Source organism: Aaosphaeria arxii (genome assembly GCF_010015735.1).
Source record: "Aaosphaeria arxii CBS 175.79 unplaced genomic scaffold BU24scaffold_3, whole genome shotgun sequence".
Lineage (NCBI taxonomy): Eukaryota > Fungi > Ascomycota > Dothideomycetes > Pleosporales > Aaosphaeria > Aaosphaeria arxii.
In genome coordinates, this window is record NW_022983476.1 from 3,834,110 (window position 1) to 3,850,178 (window position 16,069).

The following is a 16,069-nucleotide window of genomic DNA, read 5'->3' on the forward strand; positions in this document are numbered from 1 at the left end:
GACCACGTAGTAATACGCGTATAGATCAACAGTACACACTTACCTCTGATTCGTAATTGGCCATAGAGTTATACTGCTGACAATACATTACAGAGTACGGAGTAGTGTCGAATGTCTTTCTGTACTGTACAATTGGAAATAGACATCTATATAATTCAACACTCTTGTAATTCAGAACAATCCCCCACTCAATGCCATAGTCTCATACCACCCATGTCATGTAACGCATCTCTCCAACCAAATCCTGACTCTCTTACGAGTACGTTCGCTGTAGGCAATATCCCCGCCCATGTCCCGTATAATCGGATAATGGGATGCCCCGCGCTAGTCCCCATCCGGAGCACTATCATTCCTCTCTCTTCCTTATTCCCTAGCGCTATATTCCCTCCTCTGCTACTCGTGAGTCGTAATTCTTCTTTTCCTCATCAACCTGTCTAGGTAAGTATTGTCCTCTGCACCATAACGTTACATCATCTGTATGAATAAAAAACTACAAGAAAACCACCAATGACACTCCCACCGCCATCCAGGGTCCCGCCCGGTCCTGTACCTACAAGTCATGCACTCCCTCCCCATCTTGAACTAGCAATGATCAATCCAATAATCGAATCACCCGCCATTCGTTCCAGAGCCTCCTCCCAAATTCCCCATTAACTAAAAATCCACCCATGACTAAAATGATCTCGAACCAATTGGAACATCCGAAACCCTGTTCTTCCCTCGTAAGATCTACACCTGCATGCTGCTACCGATTGATGCCTTTCGGCGTTGGCCGATGCAACTCTCGATCATCGAGAAGAAGAAACGGAACAGCACGAAACGCAACTAAAATGCAGCGAACGAGGAAGCATTTTTTTTTTTCTTGAAGAGAGAAAAATTGACTATGTTCAAGGGAAGGAGTGTTTCCACTTCGCTTCGTCCGCCTGCATGCTTCCGGACCTCTTCCAGACCAGGCTCATGGAAGCGCCAGCTTGCCTTAACTATGGACATCAACCTTTCCTCCGGAGGTAGTAACTACGTACCCAATTGAGTAATTCCCTCGGTATAATTCCCAAGTTCAAAGCGTGCTCGAAACGTGACTTCATTACCCCGATGGCGGAGAAAGTAACTATGACACTCGAAGATGACAGAGAGTTCGGAAATAAAACAGAGTACCGTAGCGCATGTAGTCGGCCTAGTGTGAAGAAGACCCGGTGCCCCCACAACCGCATCACTAAAACGCGAGCAAGGCGGGTAGGTGAAATTGAGGAATATAAGCAAGCCACCGGCATCATCTGGGCGATCTAATGGAACAGCTGGGGCGAAGGAGTCGGGATGGATACGCATCGTGTGCGAGGGTGTGTGCTTTTATGTCATCAAATATATCTTTGAATATAGAAAATCCATCACTTCGTCATATCGGTTACATTATGCAGTCTTGCACATTAGAGCTTTCTGTCGAGTCACATGTGAGCCTCGCACCTTGCAATGATGCTTGGATAAAGAAGAACAAGAATGGAGAAGTCATTTCTACAGCTGTTGTCCAGGATATAATCATCTTCTTTCCTAACCTTGAGAAACCTAACCTTGCCTTGCTGCCTGCATACCTGCCTTATACTTTTCAATACACAAAAAGGATTCAATCGAACCACCCTTGCCTTCCTGAATGGTTCCCACCTCCTCCGATCATCTCGTCAAAGGTCGAAATCTACGTACAAGACATGCCCAATAGTGGCATTGACAGTTCCCATCCAGATAGACTAGCCATGATCATCCATCCATGACTTTGGATGGCAACCGGGCTCATCTGACATGTCACCCGAATGTGCCCGAATTGGCAATTTCTTCTACCTCTTCGCCCCTCTTGTCCAGGTTGTCCCAAGGCGTGCGCATCGCAGCACCCGTCTCCAGCTCTTCATCCAGTCACAACTCATCATCGTCCATCTCCGATGGCTTCAACAGACCTCCAACCTTCATCGCTCGTTCACGCTCCTCCTGCTTGGCCTTGTTGGCGGCCTGCTCCCGCTCTTCGGCGAAGAGCTCCGCGTTGTCGCCAGAGAATTCTTTGAGCGAGATCAAGAAATCACGCAGGATTATCTTGAAACGGTTGAGATCTGAATTGGTTGCGAACAATCCATCGATGAAGGTGCTAATTTGTGCCCTGGTTCAATGTTAGCAAGTCTGTTCTTGCCTTTCTTTCCCAAATGGAATGGGGGACTTACGTTTGAAGGTTCGGGAATGCCGTAGCCAATAAATTGCCGACAAAGTTGCGTAGGAATTCCTTGTTCGAAGTGCCGGCAGGTGCCATATCTGGGGAGGTGTAGATTGGCCCCTGCAGCTTGTCGGTCTCAACAAGCCAGAACATCTTCGCCAGAAGAATCGACTGTGACTTGAAACCGGCCTTGTGGTCGCTGTCCGTAATCACAAAGAAGACGTCTTGCAATATCGATGTGAAGAAGGTCTGGAAGAAGGTATTGCTGACCTGGGGGTCCGGATGGTCGGCCATGTTGGAGATCAACTCGAAACACATGGAAAGACCAGCACTTTCGACCTCACGGTTATCGTGCTTACTGGCCCACATGCATGAGTCGATAACAAACTTGAAGGATCGTGCATCTAATCGCAGAAGAGCAGGGAAGCAGCGGAGGTTAATCGTTCTCAAAAGCTTGAAGAATTCGACACGATGTTCAGGGTATTCAGAGAAGTCCTTGTTGATCATGTCCAGTGTGCACTCGAACACACTGTCCATGATGTTGATGATCTGGTCTTCCATCAAGCTCTGTAGTAAAGTCAGCGAAATCATCCAAAAAAATTCCCAGCGAGGCCAACCATATGTTTGCTCAGATTGGGTCTCCAACGTACATGTAATTTGTTGATGATCGTGGTCATAACATTCAGGACCTCAGCCTCGCGTGCGTCAGGAACATTGTTTTTGTAGTCGATGAGAACAGCCTCCAGGAGCTTGGGAACGAGATTGTTGTGGATCATCTCGTTATCATCAGCCTTCTCGACGTAGGTATTGATGAGCTTCAGGATCTCCTTTTTGATTGTTCGTAATCCACGGACTTTAGGCATCTTGGTCGCAATGTTACCTAGCAATCGTTAAAATACTGCATGTCTTAGAGGGGAGGGCTTGAACAAACCTTCTCGCTGCACGGCCTCATCGATGAGAGAGCTGCTGGCGCGGTACATGGTAAGCATGTCGAAGTAGATGCGGCCGATTTGTGGATAGAAATAGGATCCAATCGAACTGCAGGCGGCGACGTTGGTTTTCATGATGTTTCCGACAATTTTGATGACTTCCGCATCCTGAAGACAGATGGGGTTCTGGTTGGCTTGTGCGATGATGTTGTCCCACTGTATTCCACATTAGCAACTCTGTCAACGAAAATTAAGGGGGATTACTAACAGCTTGGTTGGGAAGAGCCATCAAATCGGCGATCAACCGCTCCTGCATACTCTTTTGGCCCTGCGCGCTGATCATGTAACCACAGGCCTCGTAGAAAGTGTGAACCTGCTGCGGAGATAGATCTCCTGTAATCTTCCGGAGCGTGCGAACGATCTCATCAATGAAAGGCTCGGTCTCGCCAGGCTGGAGAGCGACGAAATGCCGTCTGCACTTGTTGGCAATTTTGATGAATGTATCGCAAGCCATATCCTGGACACCCTCATGCGTCTCATGCATGAATTCGAAAAGCTTATTAACCACAGTCTTGAGGAACTTCCAATGCGCTTTGAGGAATCGGGGGTATTGACCAACAATGTACATGATGTTACTGGCAACCACAGCCTTGTTGTCTTTACCGCGCTTCATCTCGGTGAGGCCAAGGAGATCCTTAATGACGGTGACCAGGAAGCGCTTTTCGGTCTCCTCATTCATGGCACCAGAGATGGAACCAATCGCCCAGCAGAGGGTATTGCAGTTGGCCCATGACCATTCGCTGCCATCAACCTGTCGTGCCAACTTCTCAGACATGATCTGCTCAGTGTCGTTAACATCCAAGTGAGTCAGGAAAACCAGGCACTCGCGGGTCGACTTGTAGAGCTGAATGGTGTCGCTCTCTTTCACAAATTCTCGGACGATTTCACCCTCGTCGTTCTCCACAATCAAGACTTCTTCGGGTCGAACCATCTTCTCGATCATCACGGTTCGAAGATTGGATAGGATTTCGGCGTATTTGTGCTTGCGAAGGGGGTAGTTGGCCAGGACAGCAGGATCCCTTGCACCGCCATTCGTGGAGACCAGACCCATGTTCAAAAGCGGGTTCATGTCCGTGATTGGAAGGGACTGCATCTCATCATAGAGCTCGGAAACCAACTTTGTCCAATATTCGAGACAAATCTTGAAAATTTCGCGGTCGTCGATCTGGCTGATGCGGATCAAGTAAAAATGGCCATGCGTAAGGAAGTCCCGGTTCATAAGGTTCTCGATGACATTGAGATGCACAGTGAAGAAGTTGCAGAGAAAGAGTGCAAGGTTTTGCACAAACTCCTGGTCTTGGCTGTTGCTAGAGGCGTACGTAGTCTTGAGATCTAGGGAAAGAGGAATGATCTTGGAGATGGCGGTCAAAGTCTCAGTGAACATCTGAACGAGCTTATCGTCGTACGCTGGCTCGGTGTGAAGGCCAGCAATCTCAGTCAAACATTTCAAGGTGATGTTACGGAAATCAGGGACCTCAAGGAATCGGCTCCTTAAAGTTTCGATCAGACTGGCACCGCTTGGAGGAGTCTCGAAAATGTACCCGAGGGGGATCCAGTTCAGGAAACGAAGTAGTGTCTCTAACGTGGCCTTGATGAGGCTGGCTTCAGTGGCAGTCCGGAGGACTTCCGAGCAAAGCTGGTAAATTGAGGTGAACTCGTCGCACATGCTCTGCTTCAACTCGCGTCGTTTCGAAGACGTCATTTGATCCTCCGAATAGTCAAAGACTTCCTCAGACAATAACCGCAGAATTGCCATGTTATTCTCGCAAATCGCAAGGCTGCTGTGACAGGAGGAGATGATCTCGTTGATGAAGGTGGGCCAATTATGGGGCCATTCCTGCTTTAACACCGAGACGAGGACGAGATTCAACTTGTTCAAGAGCGTGCGGTCGGCCCGTCGTGCGTCTTCGTTATTGGATAGCTGAATGATGAAGTTTACAACAAAGTTGCGAATGCCTAAAGGTAGTCAGCAGGCTGAAGGGGGCAGAAGAGTTTCAAAACATACCCTGACACTGATCGCGCGGGAGCACCTTCCATCTGGTCATTATAACACCATCCAGTACCTGTAATCCCAGATCTAGGCTGCGTTAGCGAAAAGTCCTTCATCACCTAAAGAGAAATCCTACATTTTGTCTGTGGATACTGCGCCTCCTGAAGAATCTTATCCACCAGAAGCCATGCATCTGGATTCTCCTTGAACTACCTGGGGTCAGCGGAGTTTGGTATGCTTGGTGTATTCGGCCTACCTGGTTGAGTGTTGCTTGGGCTTGTTTTTGCTGTACACAGAAAGATTAGATGAGTCTTGTCTACTGTCATATGCAATATAGCAAGAACATACCGTTTCACCACGTCCTTCGTAGAAGGTACGCACGGTGGCGTCGAGCTCTTCGATCGACAAAGACATGACGCGAGGGTGAAAGCGAGCTCAGGCTCCTGAATAGCCTTGCGCGATTGGATTGTACCACAGAAGAAGCTCTAGAAAAGGCTGTGGAACAGTTAGTCGTGATAAGTAGCCTTGATCGGACGTTGTGGTATGCTATGTCAAAGTATGGAAGCTTCGCGAGGCAATGCAAACAAAGTGCCGCAGAATGGACAATCGAGCCACAACGGAAGCTATACCTACCAGCGCCAAGGAATTTTAGACGCCCAGGAGTCCAAAGTTTGACCAAGGTGAGTCTGATCCAACCGTTATCCTTGATTCCAACTATATCGGCAAAGGCCTTGTCTGTTTTGCCTTGTGGTGTTGTGTTTCGGTAAGGTGCAAATCGAGTGGTGGGGTAGGCGGCGGCGGACGAGATGCGGGGGGAGATGCGAAGCGGTTGACGATGATGAAGGTAGATTGTGGGTGGGAGCTGATGTTGATTCCAGAGAGAGGCAATACAGCCAGCTTCTCGCTGGATCAAAAGCTTGCAGTGTTGTCGAAGTTGAAGAGGTTGAGGGCGGAACAAGAGATGCGAAGTACTGGCTGGCAAAGCGCGTCGTTTCCATGCGCACAAGCCGACCCAAACCTAGCGCTAGTCCAGATCGGGACTGCTTTCATCGATTCCACCAGAAAGATAGAGAAGCTTACGGGGACTACGAGTCCGCAATATGGTTTGGATTGTATGTAATATCAATCTCTTCGGAAGCACGTGTACTCATAGAGTTTTGAATTAGACCTTTCTCAACGTTGGTGTAAACCTCAGTAGTACCGGTGGCCAAGCAGATGGGATTTGCATGTTTAGTTGAGCCTCATTTGATTAGTAAGGAGATTTCCCTATGATGGATAAGTCCCATCCTGGACGTCATAGAATGGTTTCACATTTCTCTTGGGGATTCCGAGGTATTATTTGATCTGAAACTTGAGCTAGAGCGCATGATATTTGGCTGTGTTCATATTTAAAGGTTTCAGAGCCTCTGATAGCTGTTGGTGTTGATTTGTCGAAAAAAGAACATGACATATACTTTGAGTCTATCCGAAGCCCATGATTGCCTTTACAATCCTAAATGTTGGACCAGTATTGGCCATGCAAGTAGCTAGCGGCATCATAGATGCTAGAAATGCCATGTTGTATGTCTGTACATGCAGATATGTACTGGACATGTATGCAGAACTCCTTCAGTAAGATTGGAGTAGTTACCATCTAAATTGGCAATAATATTCATGATGAGCTTGAAAGGCCGAGTATTTCGTGGAGCTCATACACAGCTGGATCATCCCAAAACTGTATGGAGCACAGAGTACGGAGTATTCCGTACATCCATGTCATTCAAAGTAGCGGCAAGCAAAACACAAAAGAATCCTAAGCGCGGGCCTGTGAAACTGATCCTATGCCTGATCAATGGACGGTACTCCGTACATAACTCTATTGTGGGGGATAAAATTTCCGTGGACTCATTCCGCCCAGGATACACAACAGACGTGTGGTGTGGTTGTGGTGAGAGGATAGAGTTCAGAGGTGGTTGGTGGCGTGCTAGCACAAGTAACTTGGTAAACAGCAGGTCGGACCCGGGAGTGAGATGGCGATGACGCTTTGGCCAAGTACTCAAAACTACAGCCGAGGGGCGGGTCAAACATTTAATCAATCAGCACGCAACAGCACAGCCGTACATTAGCAACACAGAGTTCACTTGTCGCCTGTTGCAAATCTGCACCGTCAATCGCAGCCACGTCTTATAGCCTCCGTACAACCCCAGACTCATCGCTGTCGCTTCTGTATTCGACCCCTGCAGATCTCCACTCGCCGATTCCCAGGCGTACTTGAACGAGCCTTTCCCCCGCAAGTTCGTGATTCCTGAGCAGAATCTCGCTCGCTATGTCATACTCAAACTCGATGGCAACTCAAAACGCTCAGCGCCCCTCGGGAAGTCAGACAACAACTGTCCAGTCGCAGCCCGTATTACGCTTATCAGCGCCGACTGTCACACTTCGATTGCGTGCTGAGCCTACCGAACAACGTCACATTCAATGGGCAGAGGATGTAGTTGACAACGAAGGCATGGGCAAGAAGTCCTCAAAAGGTTCGTGATTAATTCTACACAAAACACTCAACCGGTCTAACATTGCCTAGTTTGCTGCATCTACCACAAGCCACGTGCCGTCGGCGAGTCTTCCGACGAGTCGTCCTCAGATTCCTCTTCCGATTCCGATTCTGATAGCGAGCCCGATAACAGCACGGCACGCCCTGCTGGAGGACGTCCAGGTGGAAAAGGAAGAGGTCGTCGACCACACAAACATGACGAGGATGGCCACAATCATGACGGGGACGGCCATGGTCATGGAGAACCATCTGGTGCCCCAAAGCCGCGCCGCCGCCCACACCGCAAACCTAGCCCAAACGCTTACGAAAAGATGCCAAAGAATAAATGAAAGAGGACTTGATATCATAACGACATTGACGAAATCACAATAGGGTGCTATTAAAACACAAGCAATCCCATTAAGACATGAGATCGACGAGCGTGGAGTTTGGGAGTTTGCGCAACAGGAAAAAGGCCTAGTATCTTGCATTTAGTTACCTGCGTATTGATCCAGGAACATCAGGACCGACTGCAGCGGTTCATGCATTGCAGCATTGGGCATTTATAATAGTATCTTACTGGCCCTCTAGATGCCCCCTTATTTGTAGAGATGGCTCGAATTGACATTGAACAGGACTCTGTTTCCTGACCACATCTTGACCCCACTGTCTGCGGCTGTGAATTGTGCCATTTGACCTGAGTATCTCAAGAACAGCTTTTCACCTTCTGTGTTACCCAATCCCGTGCACAAGTTGCTTGGGCTGACCTGCATGCTCTGCTGATGCCTTGTAACTCCAAAGACGCTCTAGATGCGCTGCTCGGTCCGAGTTGTACATATCTTGCTGAAGCCTGCACATTATCGTCTGAGTGGTTTTTCGTCCAATTGACGTGACATATCGTGTGATAATGCACTTCATTCGGGAGCGCTTCCAGATGTAGGTTGCGACATGAGCGCGGGGGCATGCTGCGTTGGGATGCGAACAAGGGTCTGTGGGAGTGGCAGTCCGGAACTGTTATCCTTGGTTCCGTCGTCTTCTTCCTTGGGCTTTGGTAATTTCGCTACATGTTGCTCAACGAATTGCTCGCAATGATTATCGGGGCGTGCGGGCGAATGGTAACTTACTTGACGCCATGTTAATGGCACGAAGTACATTGTGCCAATTTGACAGGACTGCTGCGACGGCTAGGCATGAACACGTCAACATACACCTTCTCCAACCACAAGGTCTGCTGCACAGCCCATCGTGACCAAACGTGATTGGAATAACTTACCTTCTGTGCCATCTGATAAGGTATCAAGTTTATCAGCCAGAGTTTGCATCTGGTCCGCCAGTCCTGCACTCAGCGCTTGCAGCTCCTTAAGATTTGCGAGCTCGGCCTTCTTCTCTGCGATGCGGGCAGCTAGTATGGGAGAATCGCGTTGTGAACCACCGAGAGAAGATGATGGGTTTCGCAGATGGGAGGGGAGTGGGCGGCCGGAATACGACATCTTTCAATGGGTATGGCGTTCGAATTGAGGAAAGTAAATATCACACGAATTGTGAAAAAGTAAATATTATACGGAGTATATCTAGTACTTTCTGATAAACATAGAGGAGGGGCAGGTTGTCGAACGCGCTCGACGACTGGTCACGTGGTTACCGATTCTGCGCCATTCCTTTTTCGGCCCATAGCAACCAAGTTTGTTGTGGCTCATCGCGCATCTACACAGCAGCAACGATCGCCGCATCTCCGCGATATTCACGACCAAACACTCCAAAACCTCAACGAATCTATAATTACCTGGACATACCTACGTTGCGCTCATGGCGCGCCTCAATGAGCCACCCGCCGTTCAAAATGGCCCTTCTCTAGATACCGTCGACGCCAGTAAGTCGCCCATTGTTGGTGGCGGATAATGTTGTTTGAGCAAGTCCACTAACACGATCCGCTCCGCAGTCAAACGAAGATTTCTACGACAGAACCGAGAACTCGCAAAGTATGTTTTATTTGCAGAGAAGTGCGTCTTGTACTGTGTCGCTGACGAATTTAGAATAAACTCGCAGCAGTCAATTCGAATCCGTACCCTCGAGAACGAGGGCTCACGACTCCTAGCTGAGAATCTCTCATTGCGCGAACAGGTCCTCCAGCTTCAAAATGCACTCGAAGCGCAGCCAGCTCGTCCATCATTCGAAAACATAGACTCCGTCAAAGACAGGCTGGAGGCCAAGATTCAGGAACTTGGAGGTCTGGTCGCCAAGCTTGGACAGCTCAAAACTGCTCCCGACTATTCGAGATGGAAGAATCCACCCACAGCGACGCGTAAAAGCCCGGAGGAAAGACAATGGAGAAGTGGGCTGTGTTTGCAAGAGGTGGAGAATGCGATGCTCCCTACAATTGTCGAGGATAAACACTACCCTAGGAGGACTATGAAGTATGCAACCGGCCATCAACGCGATTTGATATTCACTAACGCGTTCTAGTGCGGAGGAATTGCAGCAGATATTAGAAGGACCAGACAGCCAGTCACCAGATATTGGACCACCACCCGTTTCGAGGATCGAAAATGAGGGCCCTATCGCATTCGATCCTTCGCCTCCGCCCGATAATGATATGGGGGATCAGGTTGAAGAGCAAGACCCGGCCTTATCCATCAATCTTGAGACGAGGAGAAAGCGACGTGAAAGCGGCCCTAAGCTGCACATTCGTCGTCTGTCCCTGTTCGAACCCCAACCTGAGGGAGCAGAAGAAAAGACAAAGGCAGTTAGGACTGGTGCAAAGCGGAAATTCAGCGTACAAGAGGACAACGACAAGCCGGAAAATTCCCCAGATTCTTTCACGTTCACTCGCAAGAATGACACCCAAGACAGCGCAAAGGACGAGAGCAAGGAAGTCCGGCTACGATCTCCCGAGCGTCCAGCTCTGGGAAGCAGTAAGGATATCTACCCATTAAACCCTTGTCAAGATACTAACCCAGCTAGAACCTGTCAACACTGATCCTATACTTTCTCCCAAAAAGCAACGTTCATCAGCCCCAGAAAAGGCGGACAAGAAGCCTACAACGCTTGGGAAAACGGGACGAGGGAGGTCGGCCAGCACCCGCAACGAAATTTCTACCCTTCCCCCATTGCAGCTGCCTACTGAGACCATTGGCATTACCGAAATACGCCTTGATGCGTTGCCCCCGAAGACTCCGGCAGTAGAAGACATTTTCTCACCACCAGTGACTGAACCATCCGCATCGCGACAAGAATCGAAAGATACACCGCCCCCAGCAGGCATTGGATCAAGCGATTTGACCAATGGTGCACGACCATCGCGACGTGCACGGCCCCAAGTGAGCTATAAAGAGCCGAGTCTAGCTGCGAAGATGAGGCGACCAGGAAAAGAGTTGGTAGATGCAGTACAGTCAAATCGACGGACAAGCACCGATCCGACTCCTTCCGCCTCTGGATCCGCCACCGGGAAGCGTGAGAACAAAGAAGTCGACTCGACATGGAAAGGCCTGCCCACAAAGGCTAACGGCGGTGATGATGAGGCAGAGATCGGTAGCCCTCTCAGAGAAAAACTAGGGAGACGAGAAGAGGGCGTCACGATTGCGGAACCAGCGACATTAAATCCATCTGCGGCCTCGCAAACCATATCGGCATTAATGGCGGGAAGCAAGAGAAAAGAAGCCAGTACAGCTACCAATACCACGGCTGCTACCGCCAGTGTTCGCTCGGTCGAGGAGAAGCCTGTCAAGAAGGAGTCTTCTTCGACAGACAAGGCACGGAGCAAGGACAATCTCGCGATTTTCGACTTCACCGACTCGTCTCCCAATGACGGAGCAGCACCTACGCGACCTCGAATCGACCTTGCAATGGCGTCAAGAAATGCTCGACGGCACAGTTCAGTACCAGCTTCGGCAACAAGTGAAGAGAGAAAGTCAATCTTGAAAAGAAAGGAGGACGGCCTACCAACATTGCACTCGAGAGCGGGTAGCGGCAGTGGCGCGTCGACCAAAGCTTCCAGCTCTACCGGCCTCTCCAGAACTTCAAGAGACAGAAAGGTGAACGACCTTCCAGCGAGTGGCAGCGCTAGTGACTTGAAGGCTGCCGCACTGGAGGATAAAGAGAGCAAGACACATAGTCTCCGCGCCGAGCGAGCGGCCAGTCGACGAAAGAGCATGATGGTGTGATCTGTTGGGTTTGGCACAGCGATTGTGTTGCCGCTATTTCGAATTCATGAATGTTTATGATTTCCAGATTTGTCCATTTCATAGGGAATTCCCCCTCCTCTTTGGCACGTGGTACTGAGCGTTTTTACTGTTTTTTGCTGTGCTTGGAGATTCAAGCTACGCCTTAACGCATGGCGATGGCGTTAGTTTACGTTAGATACCCTTGTCGATCATTTCTGGACGTTGTTTCTTCTTCTTTTGCCTTCTATCTTTGCATTGGGAGCTAAGGCATGACCGAGATGCCCGATGAACCCCAAAATGTCACACCCTCATTTGGAAGCAGAAAAGAACTAGGCAAATTGAAAAGTGGATATATCTATTATTAACGGGGTATCATCATTCCTACATACACCTTCCAACTCCGTGACGTTTCCCCCATCTCCTCACGACCCCTTCCCAGCGTACCTCACCCTCTCCAACTCCCCCATATCCACGACCCGCAGCTCCCTCCTCGCCCACAGCACAACCGCCAGCACAAACCCCGGAACATACCCACCACCAATCATCATCCCCTCCCTCCACGACCTCCCGCCGCCCAGCAGCGCCTCCGCAACCGCCCACGCAGCACACAGCGCCGCGTTCACGGGGATCGCGTACCTGCGCAAGTACTCCGCCGTATCGGGAGACACGTACGGCACTTCCTTAGACTGCGGGGCCGTGAGGAAGACGGGGATCGTGGCGTCTTTGCGGGCGTGGGAGCCGTAGATCTTCGGTTTGTTCGCCGCTGTCGCTGTCGGGGAAGTGTTGCTGGAGGTGGCTGGGGGTAGCGGGAGGAAGTACAGCGTATACGCCGAGGCGAGAAGGCTTGCTATAGCGAGGAGGCTAGGTATGATTGTCGCGACGCCGAAGAGTCGGGGTATATACAGTGCGATGGGTGCGAGGGGGAGGAGGAGCAGGATCTGCGTGTAGAGCTTTGTGGAGGAGGTGTCGCGGGCGGAGAGGGTTGTTATTAGGGTTTCTTGGTCTGTTGGCGTGTTAGGTTGGATTGAACGGGAGCTTTTTTTTGAGGAGGGCTTGGGGAGAGGAGAGGGGGAGGAGAAAGTACCTTGTAAATCCATGCCTGCCTCCACGGCGTCGTTGTCCTCGGAGTCGGAGGGGTAGTGGAATGTGCGGCGGAGGCGTGTTGATGCCATTTTCTTTGATTGTGTATGGTTACGATGTCTTTCTCAAATGGGGCGATAAACTCTAAGGTTTTGTGTTGCAGGTAGAAGCTCGTACGGTGCGCTGTCTGCTTTGGTTTACGTGGAGATTGCAATATCTACAGGCGGCAGTGGAAAAGCTGCGGAGGTTCGCGGTGGTCGTCTCGTTCAGCCACAGATGACGCAGTGGACCCTGGAAAATCGAAAGTAGACTAGCGCCAGAATGCTCACAACGTCGTTCACTGCATGTATCAAAGGCTGTTCATCGCCCGTGAATAACTCCTGGTTGAGGTACCTGAATTTTTGAGAGTCATGTTTCTATCAAAAGAGTCGATATTGTTAATTTTCGTGTGGAAGTTTGAGTGATAGTCACGGTAATGGATATTGATTGTACAAAGGAACCCTTTTAATCAAAACACCTTTCAAGATATACAAAGAGACATCTTCATCGGTGAACAAAGAAGTATAAAGAGAGTAGGTCATTCAATATATATCTTCCAACATTGCATGAGAGTGAATATATCGCGTCTAATCATCACAACACCATATATGACCCCACAACTGGTGAGTCCACCGAAGCCCAAATCTATCTCCTCCGTTCCCGGCACAGTACCAAGATACTGACGAGAACAGAATAAGCGACGATGTTGAACCTCCGATGGTACAAAGCCCGCTCGCTCTCAGTAAGATCCGGACCGTGTGGACCTTCCATCAAAAGGAGCGAAGGAGCCACATAGCACAGGCATAGAGCGTAAGCCACATAGCGAGAGTGTCTATAGCGCCCCAATCGACTCTGGGAACGATGGCGCTGGGTTGAGGTGCATCGACAGGTCGTCCGGCGCCGTATCGTTCTCGATGGTAGCGTTCGAATTCCCATTGGAAATAGGTTGCTAGATGCTCGTGGGCTTCCATGTGATGGTTTAGAATAGCCCACTGGAGCCCATGCATCGATTGCCTGCTTTCCCCTAATGCAACTGCTGTGTCTTGCGTTGTCTCTGAAAACTCCGAAATCAATTCATTCGGTCGGACCGGATGTTCCGACGTTGTCGTGGGTGTGGTGTCAGTCTATGTTATATCGTGTTGCTGGAGGATGGCAGCGTCCTGGGTTTCAGCACAGGCAGATTCGGTTGGGGAGGCTTCGTTCTCAGAGCCGACAGCATCATCCGTTTGAGATGCTTGACTGTCCTCATCCTCAGAGGCAATAGCTTCGTCCGTCTGAGACACTCCACTGTCTTGATCTTCATCCTTGTCTGTCCCCGACGCTCCACCCTCCTAATCCTCCAAACCAACAGCATCATTTATCTGACCACCGGAGGTATCAGCGTCGTCTCTTTGAGATACTCCACACTCCTCATCCTCATCCCTAAACATGCGAGCAGCATCCATCATACACGCCTCCACGATTTCCTCTGCGGTGAGAAGAAGCTCCCCTCTCCCCGGCACTCGACCGTTCCATTCGCAACCTCTTGTCCTGGACGCTCGTCCCCACGGTCTGCCGTGCTGTCGTTCTCGTCTGTCTGCGATGCTCCATGATCCTCGGAGGTGCCAACATCGTCCGTATGCGACGTTTGATTGTTCTCACCCGCATCTTTACACGCACTGTCATCCTTGTCTTTTGGAGATACTCGACCGTCCGGGTCCTCAGAGCCAACAACATCCTCATCTCCATCCACCCGACCCACTCGACCGACCTGAGAACCACCCTGAACATGGGCAATGGCTTCCCTTTCCGACCCAGCGTCGGAACCAGGCAGCGTGAAATGGCGGAGCATGCTCTCCCTGCGAGGGCTAGCATCTACTTCGGACCCTCGGCGCGGTCGCGGTAGGCTGTGCGATGAGGTGAGATGGAGGGGAAGGGATAGTCTGCGCGGGAAGGGGTCGACGGGCTCCTCCGGAGAGGTTTCGCTCAGGGGCGGTGGTGGTGCGTTTGGCGAAGTAGGACTTGTCGATGGGGATATTGGGTGTTGGGAAAAGGTTGAGACGTTTGTTTGGAGGTGGATGTGTTGGACGACTTCGGGGCGTTCTTCGTGCGGTGCTTCACTGTAGAATGTTACTATGTTGCTAGTAGAAGACGTACTAGGGCTTGTTAACACATCGGGGGTGTTTTCTATTGCCGCTTGGGGTGTATCGGTCTGTTGGGGATGAGGTGATGGCAGTGGAGAGTGACTTCCATTGTCCACCTCGTGCGGCAATCCAGACAAACCAAGTGCATCCTCATCATCTCCATCAATATCCATCTCCCAGAACCGAGACTGTCCCCACTCGTACCCATGCGTCTGGGCATTGAAGTCGAGCCCTATCACGCGCTGCAAGATATCCGCCCTGTGGTTCTGACGAGCCATATACGATGCGAATTCACGCTCGCGTGCGGGGCTGTGGATCAGAGGTACGTCGATCTCGTCGGGCGCTCCTGAACACCATGGTTCCTTGCAAAGACGGGGGAGTACTTTCTGTGCATACGCGATCTCTTCCCGGGTCAGTATCCGCGGGATTTGCGTGAACCATCCGAAGAACAACTCCCCGAAGTTCTGGATGATGGTTGAAGGTCCGTCGAATATTGGTGTGGTGTCCTTCGTCAGCGGATAGGGAGCCGCTGGTGGACCGATCACTTTCCATTGGAAGGCGAGGACTTTATTAAAAGGTACATAGTTAGTCCAGATCCAGTGTATGATTGTCTCCAAGTGTATAACACCATCCTTGGAGATATCACATGCTACATGGAAAAATAGACCTCTATCTGGGCCGTCCGAGATCAGAAACGCCGTGTGCGGACCAATAAAGGGGGGATTCTTGGATTCTGTTTTAATATGAGGAATAGTAAACGGTGCCTTCTGTTTATTGTAACCTGAGATGAACCGAGAGTTTTCTGGCGTGGCTGCTGGAGAGTAATCGGCGAGAGATTGGAACATTTCGTTAGGCTTGCTTTCCGTCACAGACTCTTCCTCAGGAGGCGTGCGAGATGAAGAGACCGAAGATTCCCGGATGCTTTCGCGAAGAGAAGGCCCCTTAAATCGCGACTGGAAGTTCGACATATTGCCACGACTATACGAAA

The 16,069-nt window shown here is 50.2% G+C and overlaps 7 protein-coding genes across 7 annotated transcripts; 3 read left to right on the forward strand and 4 right to left on the reverse strand.

Annotated features, from left to right (window-relative positions):
* Positions 1-1,902: 1,902 nt before the first annotated feature.
* BU24DRAFT_479594 (uncharacterized protein) lies at positions 1,903-5,584 on the reverse strand (the record flags this gene model as incomplete). Its single annotated transcript, XM_033533082.1, has 9 exons — positions 1,903-2,140; positions 2,202-2,758; positions 2,842-3,071; positions 3,123-3,336; positions 3,389-5,136; positions 5,186-5,257; positions 5,307-5,379; positions 5,427-5,456; positions 5,519-5,584. The coding sequence occupies 9 exons, from the start codon at positions 5,582-5,584 to the stop codon at positions 1,903-1,905; spliced, it is 3,228 nt and encodes a 1,075-aa protein (XP_033386550.1).
* A 1,137-nt stretch (positions 5,585-6,721) lies between these two features.
* Positions 6,722-7,332, forward strand: BU24DRAFT_167305 (uncharacterized protein). Its single transcript, XM_033521454.1, has one exon. It carries the CDS (start codon positions 6,824-6,826, stop codon positions 7,187-7,189), a length of 366 nt encoding a protein of 121 aa, XP_033386551.1. The 5' UTR covers positions 6,722-6,823; the 3' UTR covers positions 7,190-7,332.
* BU24DRAFT_449717 (uncharacterized protein) lies at positions 6,979-8,398 on the forward strand. Its single transcript, XM_033530969.1, has 2 exons — positions 6,979-7,680; positions 7,731-8,398. Exons 1-2 carry the CDS (start codon positions 7,476-7,478, stop codon positions 8,027-8,029), a joined length of 504 nt encoding a protein of 167 aa, XP_033386552.1. The 5' UTR covers positions 6,979-7,475; the 3' UTR covers positions 8,030-8,398.
* Positions 8,399-8,593: 195 nt separating this feature from the next.
* Positions 8,594-9,169, reverse strand: BU24DRAFT_343550 (uncharacterized protein; the record flags this gene model as incomplete). The annotated part of the gene is made up of 3 exons (XM_033523375.1): positions 8,594-8,739; positions 8,804-8,863; positions 8,953-9,169. The coding sequence occupies 3 exons, from the start codon at positions 9,167-9,169 to the stop codon at positions 8,594-8,596; spliced, it is 423 nt and encodes a 140-aa protein (XP_033386553.1).
* Positions 9,170-9,710: 541 nt separating this feature from the next.
* BU24DRAFT_345095 (uncharacterized protein) lies at positions 9,711-11,839 on the forward strand (the record flags this gene model as incomplete). Its single annotated transcript, XM_033523435.1, has 3 exons — positions 9,711-10,093; positions 10,218-10,591; positions 10,641-11,839. Coding segments are annotated over 3 exons (1,956 nt in total), but the record flags the coding sequence as incomplete, so codon positions are not given.
* Positions 11,840-12,175: 336 nt separating this feature from the next.
* BU24DRAFT_421229 (uncharacterized protein) lies at positions 12,176-13,162 on the reverse strand. Its single transcript, XM_033527673.1, has 2 exons — positions 12,924-13,162; positions 12,176-12,842 (listed from the first exon to the last, which is right to left on the reverse strand). The coding sequence occupies exons 1-2, from the start codon at positions 13,009-13,011 to the stop codon at positions 12,262-12,264; spliced, it is 669 nt and encodes a 222-aa protein (XP_033386555.1). The 5' UTR covers positions 13,012-13,162; the 3' UTR covers positions 12,176-12,261.
* A 1,000-nt stretch (positions 13,163-14,162) lies between these two features.
* BU24DRAFT_421230 (uncharacterized protein) lies at positions 14,163-14,832 on the reverse strand. Its single transcript, XM_033527674.1, has one exon. The coding sequence runs from the start codon at positions 14,787-14,789 to the stop codon at positions 14,403-14,405; it is 387 nt and encodes a 128-aa protein (XP_033386556.1). The 5' UTR covers positions 14,790-14,832; the 3' UTR covers positions 14,163-14,402.
* Positions 14,833-16,069: the final 1,237 nt, after the last annotated feature.